Source organism: Arachis stenosperma, chromosome 4, assembly GCF_014773155.1.
Source record: "Arachis stenosperma cultivar V10309 chromosome 4, arast.V10309.gnm1.PFL2, whole genome shotgun sequence".
NCBI lineage: Eukaryota > Viridiplantae > Streptophyta > Magnoliopsida > Fabales > Fabaceae > Arachis > Arachis stenosperma.
This window is the reverse complement of record NC_080380.1, coordinates 70,009,500-70,026,482: the sequence shown is the minus strand read 5'-3', so window position 1 is coordinate 70,026,482 and position 16,983 is coordinate 70,009,500. Positions and strand designations below refer to the sequence as shown.

Genomic DNA, 16,983 nt, shown 5'->3' with positions numbered 1-16,983 from the left:
ATAACTTTTGTAGCCTTCTGGGGCGACTTCGTCGTATCAGTCCCTTCGAAGTTATTTCTAGTAATCCGTTTTATTTGGACCTTGTCAGGTCTCTTTTTTACGGATTACTTTTTATAACTTTTTGTAGCTTTAGTTTGACTTCTTCATGTCGGTCTCTTTGGAAGTTATTTCTAGTAATCTGTTTTATTTGGACCTTGTCAGGTCTCTTTTTTACGGATTACTTTTTATAACTTTTTCTAGCTTTAGTCCGACTTCTTCATGTCAGTCCCTATGGAAGTTATTTCTAGTAATCCGCTTTTTAGGGCTGGCCAGGCCTCTTTTTAGGGATTACTTTTAATAACTCTTTGTCGCTTTGATCTAGTCCAACTTCTTTTGCGTCGGTCCATTCCAAGTTATTTCTTAGCAATCCATTTTTGTTTCAGACCTTATCAGGCCTCTATTCATGGATTGCCTTTTATAACTTCTTGCATTATTCTATTTTTATCGCTTTTCATCTTTGCCAATTTTGTAGAGTTTGATCCTCGCTTGGTCGATCTTTGATGAATTCGGTTTTCATTCTTTGTCGATCACGTCGGGCAGTGAATTTGGTTTCACTTTTGCCGATCTGTAGCTTTATAATCGGACGATGAATTTTGCGTTTTCAGATTAATACGTCTTGATAAAATGATTTTGCAGGAAATATGAAAACTTTATTCAAAATAGAAAATATGCGAAATATATACATGTGGGTGCTTACCATAGGTAATTTTGTAGATCTTGGCTTGGTGCCTCATTAAAAAACCTTTTTTAGGAAAAAGAGTGCACCTTTGTCCTAAGATCTTTTATTACATTTTAACTATAATACCTTCTTAGGTTGCAGGCGTGCCAAGATCTTGGAAGCTCTCGGCCCTCGAGTTCGGACACTTTGTAGTAACCCTTTCCCAGTACCTCTGTGAATCGGTAGGGTCCTTTCCAATTAGCTGCTAGCTTTCCCTCTCCGGGTCGACTTGTTCCGATATCATTTCGGATTAGGATGAGGTGTTGGCGAAGCTTCGCTGTACTACCTTTCGATTGTACCTTGAGGCCATGCGGCATTTTAACGCTTCCTCTCTTATCCGAGCTCTTTCTCGGACTTCTGGGAGTAGGTCGAGCTCTTCCTTTTGAAGTCGGGAGTTAGCTTCTTCACTGTAGAGGATTGTTCTGGGAGATCCTTCTTCAACTTCTACCAGTATCATTACCTCCATTCCATAAGCCAATCGGAAGGGTGATTCCTTTGTGGTGGAGTGTGGAGTTGTCTGATATGCCCATAGAACTTGTCGGAGCTCTTCAGCCCAGGCTCCCTTTGCGTCTTGCAGCCTCCGTTTTAACCCGGCTAATATGACTTTATTAGTAGCTTCTGCTTGTCCATTAGCATGTGGGTGTTCCACAGATGTGAATTGGTATTTTATCTTCAAGTTGGCTACCAATTTTCTAAAGCCTACGTCTGTGAACTGAGTACCATTGTCTGTGGTGATGGAGTAAGGAACCTCAAACCTTGTGATAATGTTCCTATATAGGAATTTCTGACTTCTTTGGGCAGTGGCATTGGCTAGGGGCTCTGCCTCTATCCATTTTATGAAATAATATACCCCTACAAGGAGGAACTTAACCTGTCCTGACCCTTGGGGGAAGGGCCCGAGAAGGTCGAGTCCTTACTTTGCAAATGGCCAAGGTGATGTCACGTTGATGAGTTCCTCTGGTGGGGCGACATGGAAGTTGGCATGTTTCTGACATGGTGGACACGTCTTAACGTACTCAGTGGCTTCTTTTTGCAAAGTCGGCCAAAAGAATCCGGCTCGAAGTACTTTTTTGGCAAGGGCTCATGATCCGAGATGGTTCCCACAGGTGCCACTGCGTATCTCCTTCAAGACCTCTTTTGTGTTAGAGGTCAGTACACATTTTAGTAGAGGTGTCAAAATTCCTCTCTTATATTGAATGTCGTTTATGATGGTATAATACTGTGCCTCCTTCTTTAACCTCTTTGCCTCCTTCTTATCTGTAGGGAGTATCTCTGATTTGAGGTAGTTGATTATGGGAGTCATCTATCCTTGATCTTGTCTTGATATGGCTAAGAGTTTTTCTTCTTCTGAGATTGATGGGTCCTACAGTACTTCCTGGATGAGGCTCCTATTATTGCCCCCTGGTTTGGTGCTGGCTAATTTTGAGAGTGCGTCAGCTCGAGCATTTTGTTCCCAAGGTATATGTTGGATCTCATATTCCTGGAATTGCCCAAGTTATTCCCTGGTTTTGTACAGGTACTCTTTCATAGCAGGATATTTGGTTTGGTAGGTCCCTGCTATTTGCGAGGTGACAACCTGTGAGTCGCTAAAGATGACAAGTTTTTGGGCTCCTACTTCTTTAGCCAGCTTCAAACCAGCCAATAGTGCCTCATACTCTGCCTGGTTATTGGAAGCAAAGAACTCCAACGTTAGTGAGAGTTCGATTTGGGTTCCCTGATTACTTTCTATTATCACGCCCGCTCCGCTCCCGATTTTATTTGAAGAGCCGTCCACGTAAAGATTCCACTTTGTAGGGATTTCCGGGGTGTCAATGTACTCTACAATGAAGTCAACCAGATACTGTGATTTGATCGCTGTCTGAGCTTCATATTGGAGGTCAAATTCGGACAACTAGACTGCTGATGAGCGGAAAATTTATACGCTTTTTGTCATTGTTTTTAGTATGTTTTAGTTAGTTTTTAGTATATTTTTATTAGTTTTTAGTTAAAATTCACTTTTCTAGACTTTACTATGATTCTGTGTGTTTTTCTGTGATTTCAGGTATTTTCTGGCTGAAATTGAGGGACCTGAGCAAAAATCTGATTCAAAGACTGAAAAGGACTGCAGATGCTATTGGATTCTGACCACCCTACACTCTAAGTGGATTTTCTAGAGCTACAGAAACCCAATTGGCGCGCTCTCAACGGCGTTGGAAAGTAGACATCCTGGGCTTTCCAGCAATGTATAATAGTTCATACTTTGCTCGAGATTTGATGGCCCAAACTGGCGTTCCAAATCAACTCAAAACTGCCCGGCGTTAAACGCCGGGACTGGCACAAGAATGGGAGTTAAACGCCCAAACTGGCACAAAAGCTGGCATTTAACTCCAAGAAAAGTCTCTACACGAAAATGCTTCAATGCTCAGCCCAAGCACACACCAAGTGGGCCCGGAAGTGGATTTTTATGTCATTTACTCAGTTCTGTAAACCCTAGGCTACTAGTTCTCTACAAATAGGACCTTGTACTATTGTATTTTCATCTTAAGATCTTTGAATCTTTGGATCATTTTTTGATCTGAGGATCATCTTTGGACATCTAGTTCTTAGATCATGGGAGGCTGGCCATTCGGCCATGCCTAGACCTTGTTCTTATGTATTTTCAACGGTGGAGTTTCTACACACCATAGATTAAGGTGTGGAGCTCTGCTGTACCTCGAGTATTAATGCAATTACTATTGTTCTTCTATTCAATTCAGCTTGTTCTTATTCTAAGATATTTATTCATACCCAAGAACATGATGAATGTGATGATTATGTGACGCTCATCATCATTCTCACCTATGAACGTGTGCCTGACAACCACTCCCGTTCTACAAGCAAACAAGGCTTGAATGTTTATCTCTTGGATTCCTTAATCAGAATCTTCGTGGTATAAGCTAGAATTGATAGCGGCATTCAAGAGAATCAGGAAGGTCTAAACCTTGTCTGTGGTATTCTGAGTAGGATTCAATGATTGAATGACTGTGACGAGCTTCAAACTCCTGAAGGCTGGGCGTTAGTGACAGACGCAAAAGAATCACTGGATTCTATTCCAACCTGATTGAGAACCGACAGATGATTAGCCGTGCCGTGACAGGGTGCGTTGAACATTTTCACTGAGAGGACGGGACTGTAGCCACTGACAACGGTGATGCCCAACATAACAGTAGGAAAGCAGAGAGACGGAAGGGACAAAGCATCTCCATACGCTTATCTAAAATTCTCACCAATGAAATACATAAGTATCTCTATCTTTATTCTATGCGTTATTCATGTATCATCCATAACCATTTGAATCTGCCTGACAGAGATTTACAAGGTGACCATAGCTTGCTTCATACCAACAATCTCCGTGGGATCGACCCTTACTCGCGTAAGGTTTATTACTTGGAAGACCCAGTGCACTTGCTGGTTAGTTGTGCGAAGTTGTGAAATTATGTTTAGACCATGGTATTGAGCACCAAGTTTTTGGAGCCATTACCTGGGGACTGTTGAGTTGTGAAAAGAATAAATCACAATTTCGTGCACCAAGTTTTTGGCGCCGTTACCGGGGATTGTTGAGTTTGGACAACTGACGGTTCATCTTGTTGCTTAGATTAGGTATTTATCTTCAGAGTCCTTAAGAATGAATTCTAGTGTTTCAAGGTGATGTTCTTATCATCACCAAAGCTGATTGATTCTCATCAATTTAGCTCTTGAATGTAATGTCCTGCTAAAGCTTGGCTAGCCATGTCTAATTTCTTTAGACTAAAGCTTTAGACTAACATTGCATGATTCCTGGAATTCTCATTAAGAATTTTGATATCTTTATTTTCTTCTTCCACTTAATTTTCGAAAAATCCAAAAAATTATAAAATCATAAAAACCAAAAATATTTTATGATTCTTGTTGAGTCTAGTGTCTCATTTTAAGTTTGGTGTCAATTGCATGTTTCTGTTCTTCTTGCATTCATTCATATGTCTTAAGAGATCTTCAAGATGTTCTTGATGATTTCCTTGCTTTGATCTTTGAATTCTCTTGACTTGAGTGTTTTGTTATATGCATTCTCATTTTGTTAGTGTCAGTAGTATACAAACTGCTAAGTTTGGTGTCTTGCATGCATTGTTATTTAATTTTAGTTGCATTTTTATCATTCCTCATTATTAAAAATCCAAAAATATTTTTAATTTGTGTCTTTTCAAGTCAATAATACAGAGAATTGAAGATTCAGAACATACAGCAGAGGAATTACACAGAAAAAGCTGGGCGTTAAAAACGCCCAGTGAGGAAGGCAAACTGGCGTTTAAACGCCAGCCAGGATGCCTGGTTGGGCGTTTAACGCCCAAAAGGGTAGTGCTTTGGGCGTTAAACGCCAGAATGTGCACCATTATGGGCGTTTAACGCCAGGATGGCACAAGAGGGAAGATTTTGTTTTTAACTCAAATTTTTTTTCAAGTTTTCAAAATCTTTTCAAAGTCAAATCTTTTTCAAATCATATCTTTTCAATCATATGTTTTCAAAATCAATTTCTTTCCATTTTCAAAAAAATCTTGCTATCTTTTGAATCATATCTTTTCTTGCTAGCCAAGTCATTAATTTTTAAAATCAAATCTTTTTAAATTGTTTTTCAAATCATATCTTCTCAATCACATCTTTTTAAAACCATAACTTTTCAATCATATCTTTTTTATTTCTAATTTCAAAATCTTTTTCAAAAATCACTTCATTTCTTTTCCACTCTTAGTTTTCGAAAATCAATTAGTATTTTTCAAAATGTTTTTAAAATGTTTTTAATTAATTTTTGAAAATTTCTTCCCCTCTTCTCACATCCTTCTATTTATGGACTAACACTATTCCTCAATGAACAATTCGAACTCCATCTCTCTTGATAAGTTCGAATTCTTCTACTTCTTCTTTTTATTTTTCTTTTCCTCTGACACCTCAAGGAATCTCTATACTGTGACATAGAGGATTCTATATTTTCTTGTTCTCTTCTCTTTCATATGAGCAGGAGCAAAGACAAAAGCATTCTTGTTGAGGCTGACCCTGAACCTGAAAGGACCTTAAAGCGAAAGCTAAGAGAAGCTAAGGCACAACTCTCTGTAGAGGACCTAACCGAAATCTTCAAAGAAGAAGAACCCATGGCAGCCGAAAACAACAACAATGCCAACAATGCAAGGAAGGTGCTGGGTGACTTTACTGCACCTACTCCCGACTTTCTATGGGAGAAGCATCTCTATCCCTGCCATTGGAGCAAACAACTTTGAGCTTAAGCCTCAATTAGTTTCTCTAATGCAACAGAATTGCAAGTTCCATGGACTTCCATTGGAAGATCCTCATCAACTTTTAGCTGAGTTCTTGCAAATCTGTGACACTGTCAAGACTAATGGGGTTGACCCTGAGGTCTACAAACTTACGCTATTCCCTTTTGCTGTAAGAGACAGAGCTAGGATATGGTTGGACTCACAACCTAAAGAAAGCCTGAACTCTTGGGAAAAGATAGTCAATGCCTTCTTGGCAAAGTTCTTTCCACCTCAAAAATTGAGTAAGCTTAGAGTGGAAGTCCAAACCTTCAGACAGAAGGAAGGAGAATCCCTCTATGAAGCTTGGGAAAGATACAAACAATTAATCAGAAAGTGTCCCTCTGATATGCTTTCTGAATGGAGCATCATAGGTATTTTCTATGATGGTCTGTCTGAACTGTCCAAGATGTCTTTGGATAGCTCTGCTGGAAGATCTCTTCATCTGAAGAAGATGCCTACAGAAGCTCAAGAACTCATTGAACTGGTTGCAAATAACCAATTCATGTACACTTCTAAAAGGAATCCTGTGAACAATGGGACAAATCAGAAGAAAGGAGTTCTTGAGATTGATACTCTGAATGCCGTACTGGCTCAGAACAAAATATTGACTCAGCAAGTCAATTTGATTTCTCAAAGTCTGTCAGGGATGCAAGCCGCACCAGGCAGTACTAAGGACGCTTCATCTGAAGAAGAAGCTTATGATCCTGATAACCCTTCAATGGAAGAGGTGAATTACATGGGAGAACCCTATGGAAACACCTATAATTCTTCATGGAGAAATCATCAAAATCTCTCATGGAAGGATCAACAGAGACCTCAACAAGGTTTCAACAATAATAATGGTGGAAGAAACAGGTTTAGCAATGGCAATCCTTTTCCATCATCTTCTCAGCAACAGATAGAGAATTCTAAGCAGAACCACTCTGACTTAGCAACCATGGTCTCTGATCTTATCAAAACCACTCAAAGTTTCATGACTGAAACAAGGTCCTCCATTAAAAACTTGGAGGCACAAGTTGGACAGCTGAGCAAGAAAATTACTGAACTCCCTCCTAGTACTCTTCCAAGCAATACAAAAGAAAATCCAAAAGGAGAGTGCAAGGCCATCAACATGGCCAAATTTGGAGAGGAGGAAGAGGCAGTGAACGCCACTGAGGAAGACCTCAATGGGCGTCCACTAGCCTCCAATGAGTTCCCTAATGAGGAACCATAGGAATCTGAGGCTCACACTGAGACCATAGAGATTCCATTGGATTTACTTCTGCCATTCATGAGCTCTGATGAGTATTCTTCCTCTGAAGAGGATGAAGATGTCACCGAAAAGCAAGTTGCTAAGTACCTTGGAGCAATCATGAAGCTAAATAACAAGTTATTTGGTAATGAGACTTGGGAGAACGAACCTCCTTTGCTCACCAAAGAACTGGATGACTTGTCTAGGCAGAGATTACCTCAAAAGAGACAAGATCCTGGGAAGTTTTCAATACCTTGTACCATAGGCACCATGACCTTTAAGAAGGCTCTGTGTGACTTAGGGTCAAGTGTAAACCTCATGCCTCTCTCTGTAATGGAGAAGCTAGGGATCTTTGAGGTACAAGCTGCAAGAATCTCACTAGAGATGGCAGATAACTCAAGAAAACAAGCTTATGGACTTGTAGAGGATGTTTTAGTGAAAGTTGAAAACCATTACATCCCTGTTGATTTCATAGTCCTAGAGACTGGGAAGTGCATGGATGAATCCATCATCCTTGGCAGACCCTTCCTAGCCACAGCAAGGGCTGTGATTGATGTTGACAGAGGAGAATTGATCATTCAAGTGAATGAAGAATCCCTTGTGTTCAAGGCACAAGGATATTCCTCTGTTACCATGGAGAAGAAGCATGAAGAGCTTCTCTCAAAACAGAGTCAACCAGAGCTCCCACAGTCAAACTCTAAGTTTGGTGTTGGGAGGCCACAACCAAATTCTAAGTTTGGTGTTGAACCCCCACATTCAAACTCTAAGTTTGGTGTTGGGAGGTTCCAACATTGCTCTGAGTATCTGTGAGGCTCATTGAGAGCCCTCTGTCAAGCTACTGACATTAAAGAAACGCTTGTTGGGAGGCAACCCAATGTTATGTTTAATCTATTTTCCTTTGTTATTTCATGTTTTCTGTAGGTTGATGATCATGGGAAGTCACAAAATCAATTGAAAAAGCAAAAATAGAATGAAAAATAGAAAGAAAAACAGCACACCCTGGAGGAAGACCTTGCGAGCGTTTAAACGCCAGTAAGGGCAGCAAATGGGCGTTTAACGCCAGTCTGGCACCATTCTGGGCGTTTATCGCCAGAAAGGGGCACCAGACTGGCGTTAAACGCCAAGAAAGGGCAAGAAGCTGGCGTTAAACACCAGAAAGGGGCACCAGCCCGGTGTTTAACGCCAGAATTGGCACAGAGACCATTTTTTGCTCACCACTTGGTGCAGGGATGACTTTTCCTTGACACCTCAGGATCTGTGGACCCCACAGGATCCCCACCAACCCCACCACTCTCTCTTCTTCACCCATTCACCAATCACCTCAACACCTCTTCCCCAAAAAACCCTTCACCTATCAAATCCCATCTTTCTCTTCACCACTCACATCCATCCTTCATAAAACCCCACCTACCTCACCATTCAAATTCAAACCACTTTCCCTCCCATAGCCGAACCCTACCCATCTCTCCACCCCTATATAAACGCATCTTCACTCCTTCATTTTCACACAACCTAAACACTACTTCTTCCCCTTTGGCCAAACCACAAAGCCACCTCCATCTCCTCTATTTCTACTTCTTCTACTCTCTTCTTTCTTCTTTTACTCGAGGACGAGCAAACCTTTTAAGTTTGGTGTGGTAAAATCATTGATTTTTGTTTTTCCATAACCATTTATGGCATCCAAGGCCGGAGAAACCTCTAGAAAGAGGAAAGGGAAGGCAAAAGCTTTCACCTCCGAGTCATGGGAGATGGAGAGATTCATCTCAAGGGTGCATCAAGACCACTTCTATGAAGTTGTGGCCTTGAAGAAGGTGATCCCCGAGGTCCCTTTCAAACTCAAAAAGAGTGAATATCCGGAGATCCGACGTGAGATTCAAAGAAGAGGTTGGGAAGCTCTTACCAACCCTATTCAACAAGTCAGAATCTTGATGGTTCAAAAGTTCTATGCCAATGCATGGATCACCAAGAACCATGATCAAAGTGTGAACCCGGATCCAAAGAATTGGCTTACAATGGTTCGGGGGAAATACTTAGATTTTAGTCCGGAAAATGTAAGGTTGGCATTCAACTTGCCCATGATGCAAGGAGATGAACACCCTTACACTAGAAGGGTCAACTTTGATCAAAGGTTGGACCAAGTCCTCACAGTCATTTGTGAAGAGGGCGCCCAATGGAAGAGAGATTCAAGAGGGAAGCCGGTTCAATTGAGAAGGCATGACCTCAAGCCCGTAGCTAGGGGATGGTTGGAGTTTATCCAACGCTCAATCATTCCCACTAGCAACCGGTCTGAAGTTACTCTAGACCGGGCCATCATGATTCATAGCATCATGATTGGAGAAGAAGTAGAAGTTCATGAGGTTATAGCCCAAGAACTTTATAAGGTGGCGGACAAGTCCTCTACCTTGGCAAGGTTAGCCTTTCCTCATCTCATTTGTCACCTCTGTTATTCAGTTAGAGTTGATATAGAGGGAGACATCCCCATTGATGAGGACAAGCCTATCACTAAGAAAAGGATGGAGCAAACAAGAGATCCCACTCATCATGAAATCCCTGAGATACCTCAAGGGATGCACTTTCCTCCACCAAACTATTGGGAGCAAATCAACACCTCCCTAGGAGAATTGAGTTCCAATATGGGACAACTAAGGGTGGAGCACCAAGAACATTCCATCCTCCTCCATGAAATTAGAGAAGATCAAAGAATCATGAGAGAGGAGCAACAAAGGCAAGGAAGAGACATTGAGGAGCTCAAGCACTCCATAAGATCTTCAAGAGGAAGAACAAGCCGCCATCACTAAGGTGGACCCGTTCTTTAATCTCCTTGTCCTTCATTTTCCTGTTTTTCGAAAAAATCATGCTTATGTTTATTTATGTTTGTGTCTTATGATCATTAGTGTCTTAGTGTCTATGCCTTAAAGTTATGAATGTCCTATGAATCCATCACCTTTCTTGAATAAAAAAATGTTCTTAATTGAAAAAGAGAAGAATTGCATGAATTTTGAATTTTATAACAGATTAATTATTTTGATGTGGTGGCAATACTTTGACTTCTGAATGTATGCTTGAACAGTGCATATGTCTTTTGAATTTGTTGTTCATGAATGTTGGCTCTTGAAAGAATGATGAAAAAAGAGACATGTTATTGAGGATCTGAAAAATCATAAAAATGATTCTTGAAGCAAGAAAAAGCAGTGAAATCAAAAAAAAAGAGAAAAAAAAACGAAAAAAAAGGGAAAAAGAAAAGAAAAAAATAATGAAGTTGTGATCCAAGGCAAAAAGAGTGTGCTTAAGAACTCTGGACACCTCTAATTGGGGACTCTAGCAAAGCTGAGTCACAATCTGAAAAGGTTCACCCAATTATGTGTCTGTGGCATGTATGTATCCGGTGGTAATACTGGAAGACAGAGTGCTTTGGGCCACGGCCAATACTCATAAAGTAGCTGTGTTCAAGAATCATCATACTTAACTAGGAGAATCAATAACACTATCTGGATTCTGAGTTCCTATAGAAGCCAATCATTCTGAATTTCAAAGGATAGAGTGAGATGCCAAAACTATTCAGAGGCAAAAAGCTAAAAGCCCCACTCATCTAATTAATACTGATCTTCATAGATGTTTTTGGAATTCATTGCATATTCTCTTCTCTTTATCTTATTTGATTTTCAGTTGCTTGGGGACAAGCAACAATTTAAGTTTGGTGTTGTGATGAGCGGATAATTTATACGCTTTTTGGCATTGTTTTTAGTATGTTTTTAGTATGTTTTAGTTAGTTTTTAGTATATTTTTATTAGTTTTTAGTTAAAATTCACTTTTCTGGACTTTACTATGATTCTGTGTGTTTTTCTGTTATTTCAGGTATTTTTTGGCTGAAATTGAGGGACCTGAGCAAAAATCTGATTCAGAGACTAAAAAGGACTGCAGATGCTGTTGGATTCTGACCTCCCTGCACTCAAAGTGGATTTTCTGGAGCTACAGAAGCCCAATTGGCGCGCTCTCAATGGCGTTGGAAAGTAGACATCCTGGGCTTTCCAGCAATGTATAATAGTTCATACTTTTCCCGAGATTTGATGGCCCAAACCGGCGTTCCAAATCAGCTCAAAACTGCCCGGCGTTAAACGCCGGAACTGGCACAAGAATGGGAGTTAAACGCCCAAACTGGCACAAAAGCTGGCGTTTAACTCCAAGAAAAGTCTCTACACGAAAATGCTTCAATGCTCAGTCCAAACACACACCAAGTGGGCCCGAAAGTGGATTTTTATGTCATTTACTCATTTCTGTAAACCCTAGGCTACTAGTTCTCTACAAATAAGACCTTGTTCTATTGTATTTTCATCTTAAGATCTTTGAATCTTTGGATCATTTTTCGATCCGAGGATCATCTTTGGACATCTAGTTCTTAGATCATGGGAGGCTGGCCATTCGGCCATGCCTAGACCTTGTTCTTATGTATTTTCAACGGTGGAGTTTCTACACACCATAGATTAAGGTGTGGAGCTCTGCTGTACCTCGAGTATTAATGCAATTACTATTGTTCTTCTATTCAATTCAGCTTGTTCTTATTCTAAGATATTCATTCGTACCCAAGAACATGATGAATGTGATGATTATGTGACGCTCATCATCATTCTCACCTATGAACGAGTGCCTGACAACCACTCCCGTTCTACAAGCAAACAAGGCTTGAATGTTTATCTCTTGGATTCCTTAGTCAGAATCTTTGTGGTATAAGCTAGAATTGATGGCGGCATTCAAGAGAATCCGGAAGGTCTAAACCTTGTCTGTGGTATTCTGAGTAGGATTCAATGATTGAATGATTGTGACGAGCTTCAAACTCCTGAAGGCTGGGCGTTAGTGACAGACGCAAAAGAATCACTGGATTCTATTCCAACCTAATTGAGAACCGACAGATGATTAGCCATGCCGTGACAGGGTGTGTTGAACATTTTCACAGAGAGGACGGGACTGTAGCCACTGACAACGGTGATGCCCAACATACAGCTTGTCATGGAAAGGAGTAAGAAGGATTGGATGAAGACAGTAGAAAAGCAGAGAGAGGGAAGGGACAAAGCATCTCCATACGCTTATCTGAAATTCTCACCAATGAAATACATAAGTATCTCTATCTTTATTCTATGCGTTATTCATGTATCATCCATAACCATTTGAATCTGCCTGACTGAGATTTACAAGGTGACCATAGCTTGCTTCATACCAACAATCTCCGTGGGATCGACCCTTACTCGCGTAAGGTTTATTACTTGGACGACCCAGTGCACTTGCTGGTTAGTTGTGCGAAGTTGTAAAATTATGTTTAGACCATGGTATTGAGCACCAAGTTTTTGGAGCCATTACCTGGGGACTGTTGAGTTGTGAAAAGAATGAATCACAATTTCGTGCACCAACTGCCCACTATAGGATTCTCCCCGCTAAATCTGTTTTCTACAGAATGCCTTTTATGGGCTGGTTGGTCCGAACCTTGATGGTGTGAGCCTGGAAGTATGGACAAAGTTGTCGAGAGGTTAATATAAGAGCGTAGGCAAACTTCTCTATCTTTTAATAGTTTAGTTCGGACCCTTGTAGCGCTTTGCAGATGAAGTATATAGGTTGCTGTCCACTTTCATCCTCTCTGACTAGTGCCGAAGCTACTGCCCGGCTTCCTACTACTAGGTATGAGTGCTTCTCCTACCCGAGGTCGGGTAAGAATGGGTGGTTATCCCAGGAACTTTTTGAAATCCTGGAAAGCTAGCTCGCACTCTGATGTCCATTCGAACTTCTTTCCCTTCCTTAGCGTAGCATAGAAGGGGAGAGATCTTATGGCTGATCTGGCTAGAAATCTGGACAAGGCTGCCAGTCGCTCGTTGAGTTGTTGCACTTCTTTGACACAGGTCGGGCTTTTCATGTCGAGTATGACCTGGCACTTGTCTGGGTTTGCTTCGATTCCTCTTTGTGGGAGCATCAATCCCAAGAATTTGCCAGCTTCTACTGTGACGGTACATTTCACAGGGTTAAGTTGCATGCCATGCTTTCTTATAGTATTGAACACTTGGGTGAGCTCAGACAGTAATGATTCCTTGCTTTGTGTTTTTACTAACATATCGTCCACGTATACCTCCATTAGTTTTCCAATGTGATCTGCAAAGACTTTGTTCATCAACCTTTGGTAGGTGGCTCCTGCATTTTTTAGTCCGAATGGCATGACGACGTAGTAGAAGTTTGCTTTGGGTGTTAAGAATGAGGTTTTTTCTTGATCAGGTGGGTATATCAGGATTTGATTGTATCCTGAATAAGCATCCATAAATGAGAGGTACTTGTATCTGGAGGAGGGGTCCACTAGAGTGTCGATGCTTGGGAGTGGATAAGGATCTTTTGGGCAGGCGTTGTTGAGGTCGGTGTAATCAGTGCACATCCGTCACTTCCCATTTGACTTTTTCACCAAGACGACATTGGCTAGCCATAGTGGGTACTTGACTTCTCTAATGAATCCTGCCTCTAGTAGAGCTTGTACCTGTTCTTCCACAGCTTGGGATCCTTCTGGTCTGAGCTTTCTACGCCTCTGTTGTACTGGCCGAGATTCTGGATATACTGCCAGCTTGTGGCGCATTAGCTTGGGGTCTATGCCCAGCATGTCTGCGGCCTTCCATGCGAAGAGGTCGTCATTATCCTTTAAGAACTATATGAGGGACTTTTTTACTTCTCCATTTAGGATTGCACCGATATTGGTCGTTTTATCTGGGACATCTCCGATCTGGACTTTTTCTATCTCGCCTTCAAGTTGTGGACGGAGTTCTTCCCGACCTCGAATTCCCCCGAGTTCGATGGTGTGGATTTTTTCTCCTTTGCCTCTAAGGTTCAGACTTTCGTTGTAACAGCGGCGTGCTATTTTCTAGTCTCCTTTTATCGTAGCAATCCCTTCTGTAGTTGGGAACTTCATGCATAGATGTGGAGTCGAGACTACTACCCTGAGCTGATTTAGCGTTGTCAGACCTATTAAGGCATTGTAGGCTGAGCTCACATTGACCACAATATAGTCTATGTTGAGTGTTCTTGACCTGTCTCCCTTTCCAAAGTTTGTGTGTAGCGAGATGTGTCCAAGTGGTTGGATCGGAGTGTCTCCTAATCCGAATAGGCTGTTCGGATATGCTCTAAGCTCTTTTTCTTCCAGGCCGAGTTTCTCGAATGCAGTTTTAAACAAGATATCAGCCAAACTTTCTTGGTCCACCAGCGTGCGGTGGAGGTTTGCATTGGCCAATATGATAGTGATGACCATGGGATCATCATGTCCCGAGATGACGCCAATTGCGTCCTCTTTAGTGGAAGTAATGGTAGGGAGGTCGGGTGCTCCTTCTCCTCCTTCGGCGAGATATACCTCTTTGAGGTATCTTTTGCGAGATGATTTGGAGAATCTCCCTCCCACAAATCCTCCATGTATCATGTGAACATCTCTACTCTGGAGTACGAGGTGGTCGTTCTGTTCTTCCGACCTCTTCGTCTCTTCTTCTCTTTCTGGGCTCATATGTCTTGCTGGCTAAGTACCGGTCTAGTCTTCCTTCTCTTACCAACGTTTCTATGACATTCTTCAAGTCGAAGCACTCGTTGGTGGGATGTCTATAGATTCGATGGTATTCACAGTATTCCTTCGATTTCCTCCTCCATTTTTGCTTTTAAGTGGACGAGGTGGTGGGATCTTTTCAGTGTGGCATACTTCTCGGTAGACTTCCACGAGAGACACCCAGAGAGGGGTATAATTGTGGTATTTCTTAATCTTCTCTCCATGTTGATCTTCTTTTTTCTTGGACTCTTTATCCATATCTCAGGAGGAGTAAAAGGATCTGGATTTTGAGGCCTCTCCTAGTCGAGAGTTTTCTTTCATGTTGATGTACTTCTCTGCTTGTTCTTGTACTTCATTCAGAGATGTGAGATGTTTCTTTGATATGGAATGACTAAAAGGTCCCTCTTGTAGGCCATTGATGAGACCCATAATGGCTGCTTCAGTTGGCAGATTTTGTATGTCTATACATGCTTTGTTGAATCTTTCCATGCATCCTTGGTTTTGTCCTTCTGGATGGAAAATCTGGCGAGAAATTTCTTGGCTAGGTCGTCAAAACTTGCAATACATCTGGGTAGCAAGCTATCAAACCACTTGATTGTTGTTTGTGTTAAGGTAGTTGGGAAGGCTTTGCATCGAATTGCATCTAAGCCATCGGTGATATACATTCTACTTCTGAAATTACTGAGATGATGGCTCGGATCTGATGTGCCGTCGTACGGGGTCATGTCGGGAGCTTTGAAGTCCTTTGGGACTTTAGCTTTCATAATTTCTTTGGTGAATGGGTCTTGATCTTTGTAGGGGTTATCTTTGTGATTGGATCGAGTAATCTTGGCTTTTAGATTTGCTTCAAGTCATAATAGTTTGTCCTCCAACTCTTTACGTCACCTAGTTTCCCTTCTGAGGTCTTTCTCGGCTTCTCGTTAATGCTAAGCCATTTTTCCAGTTGTTTGAGGCGTTCTTGTTGAACCTGAAGTGCCTCTAGGATTTCTGCGTTTGGTGGACTCTTATCCTTGTTTTGTTGAGGAGTATCCTTTGGTGTGACATCCGCATTCTTGTGCGGCATCCTGTTCTCTAGATCAGAGTCGTGGTCGTTGTCAAGGTTGTCCGCCATGATGATGGGATGACTTCCAGGGTCCCCGACAACGGCGCCAATGTTCCGAGGGTTACCTGAAACTGTAGATCGATCTCGGACGAGATCTTCTGTACTGGTCGGAGCTGTTATGTTCGACATAATGATGATGGCCGGAGCCGCCGTGTCTGACTTGTTGGACTTGGTGGTGGTGCTGATCCTTCGTCACCGGAGGGTGGTGGTACCTGGAAGGGACTTTGATGTTTAAGTTAGCAAGGGTATTAAGCAGACTTTTAGTAGAATCAGAGTATGAGTTATACCTGGGTGCTCCAGTGTATTTATAATGGTGTAGAGTGACCTTTCCTGGAGATAAGATAGTTATCTTATCTTATCTTTGAGTGAAGTCATCTTCTCTTCAGAGGAACCGCCCTTATCTCTATAGGCTTGGACTGCCTTTAGATTTGGGTCGTGTTCCTCTGTTTGGGCCCTTTTTGGGATCTCCTAGTGATTTGGCCGAGCTCTAGGAGAAGAGGTCGGGTAGTCCGGGTCTGAACAAGTCGGTCGATTTGTCGTTGATCCGCCCGGGTCGTATAGCTCGACCCAGGGCTTGAACCCTATCCTTGGAATAACTTTGTCATTCATGCTGTCTAGGAAAATTTTTTAAAAAGGCTTTTCGATTTTTTTTAAAGAATTAGCAGTTTTATCTTTTAGAAAGGATTTCAGATTTTGGATATTAAATCTTTGTTTTTGAAAAGATGTATAAGGCGGTTATTAATCACTATACTTTAAGAACATTTTTACTTTCACATATCCTATTATAGTAATTCTCTAACCCCATAGTGAGAACCAGCGAGGACAATATTCTCACTCCCCTACAAGTTTTTTCTTTTTCAGGTTATGGGCGACAATTTTCGGAAGAGCTTATTCGTTTCTTTTTTATTTAAATGATATTTTGTGTTGTATTAGTTACTTTTTCCCTCGCCTTTATCTTTATAAGTTTTTATAAGAGGGATAGGAATATGATTATGTAATGCTTGTAAACTGCTAATATATATATATATATACATATATATGTAG

General features: G+C 41.4%; 1 protein-coding gene and 1 non-coding gene across 2 annotated transcripts; both read right to left on the bottom strand.

The window, feature by feature from the left end:
- Positions 1–2,252: 2,252 nt before the first annotated feature.
- On the bottom strand, positions 2,253–13,913 carry LOC130975062 (uncharacterized). The gene is made up of 2 exons (XM_057899895.1): positions 13,794–13,913; positions 2,253–2,615 (listed from the first exon to the last, which is right to left on the bottom strand). The coding sequence occupies exons 1-2, from the start codon at positions 13,911–13,913 to the stop codon at positions 2,253–2,255; spliced, it is 483 nt and encodes a 160-aa protein (XP_057755878.1).
- On the bottom strand, positions 6,302–6,409 carry LOC130977950 (small nucleolar RNA R71). Its single transcript, XR_009085618.1, has one exon. It is a non-coding gene; the product is annotated as a small nucleolar RNA R71 (small nucleolar RNA).
- Positions 13,914–16,983: the final 3,070 nt, after the last annotated feature.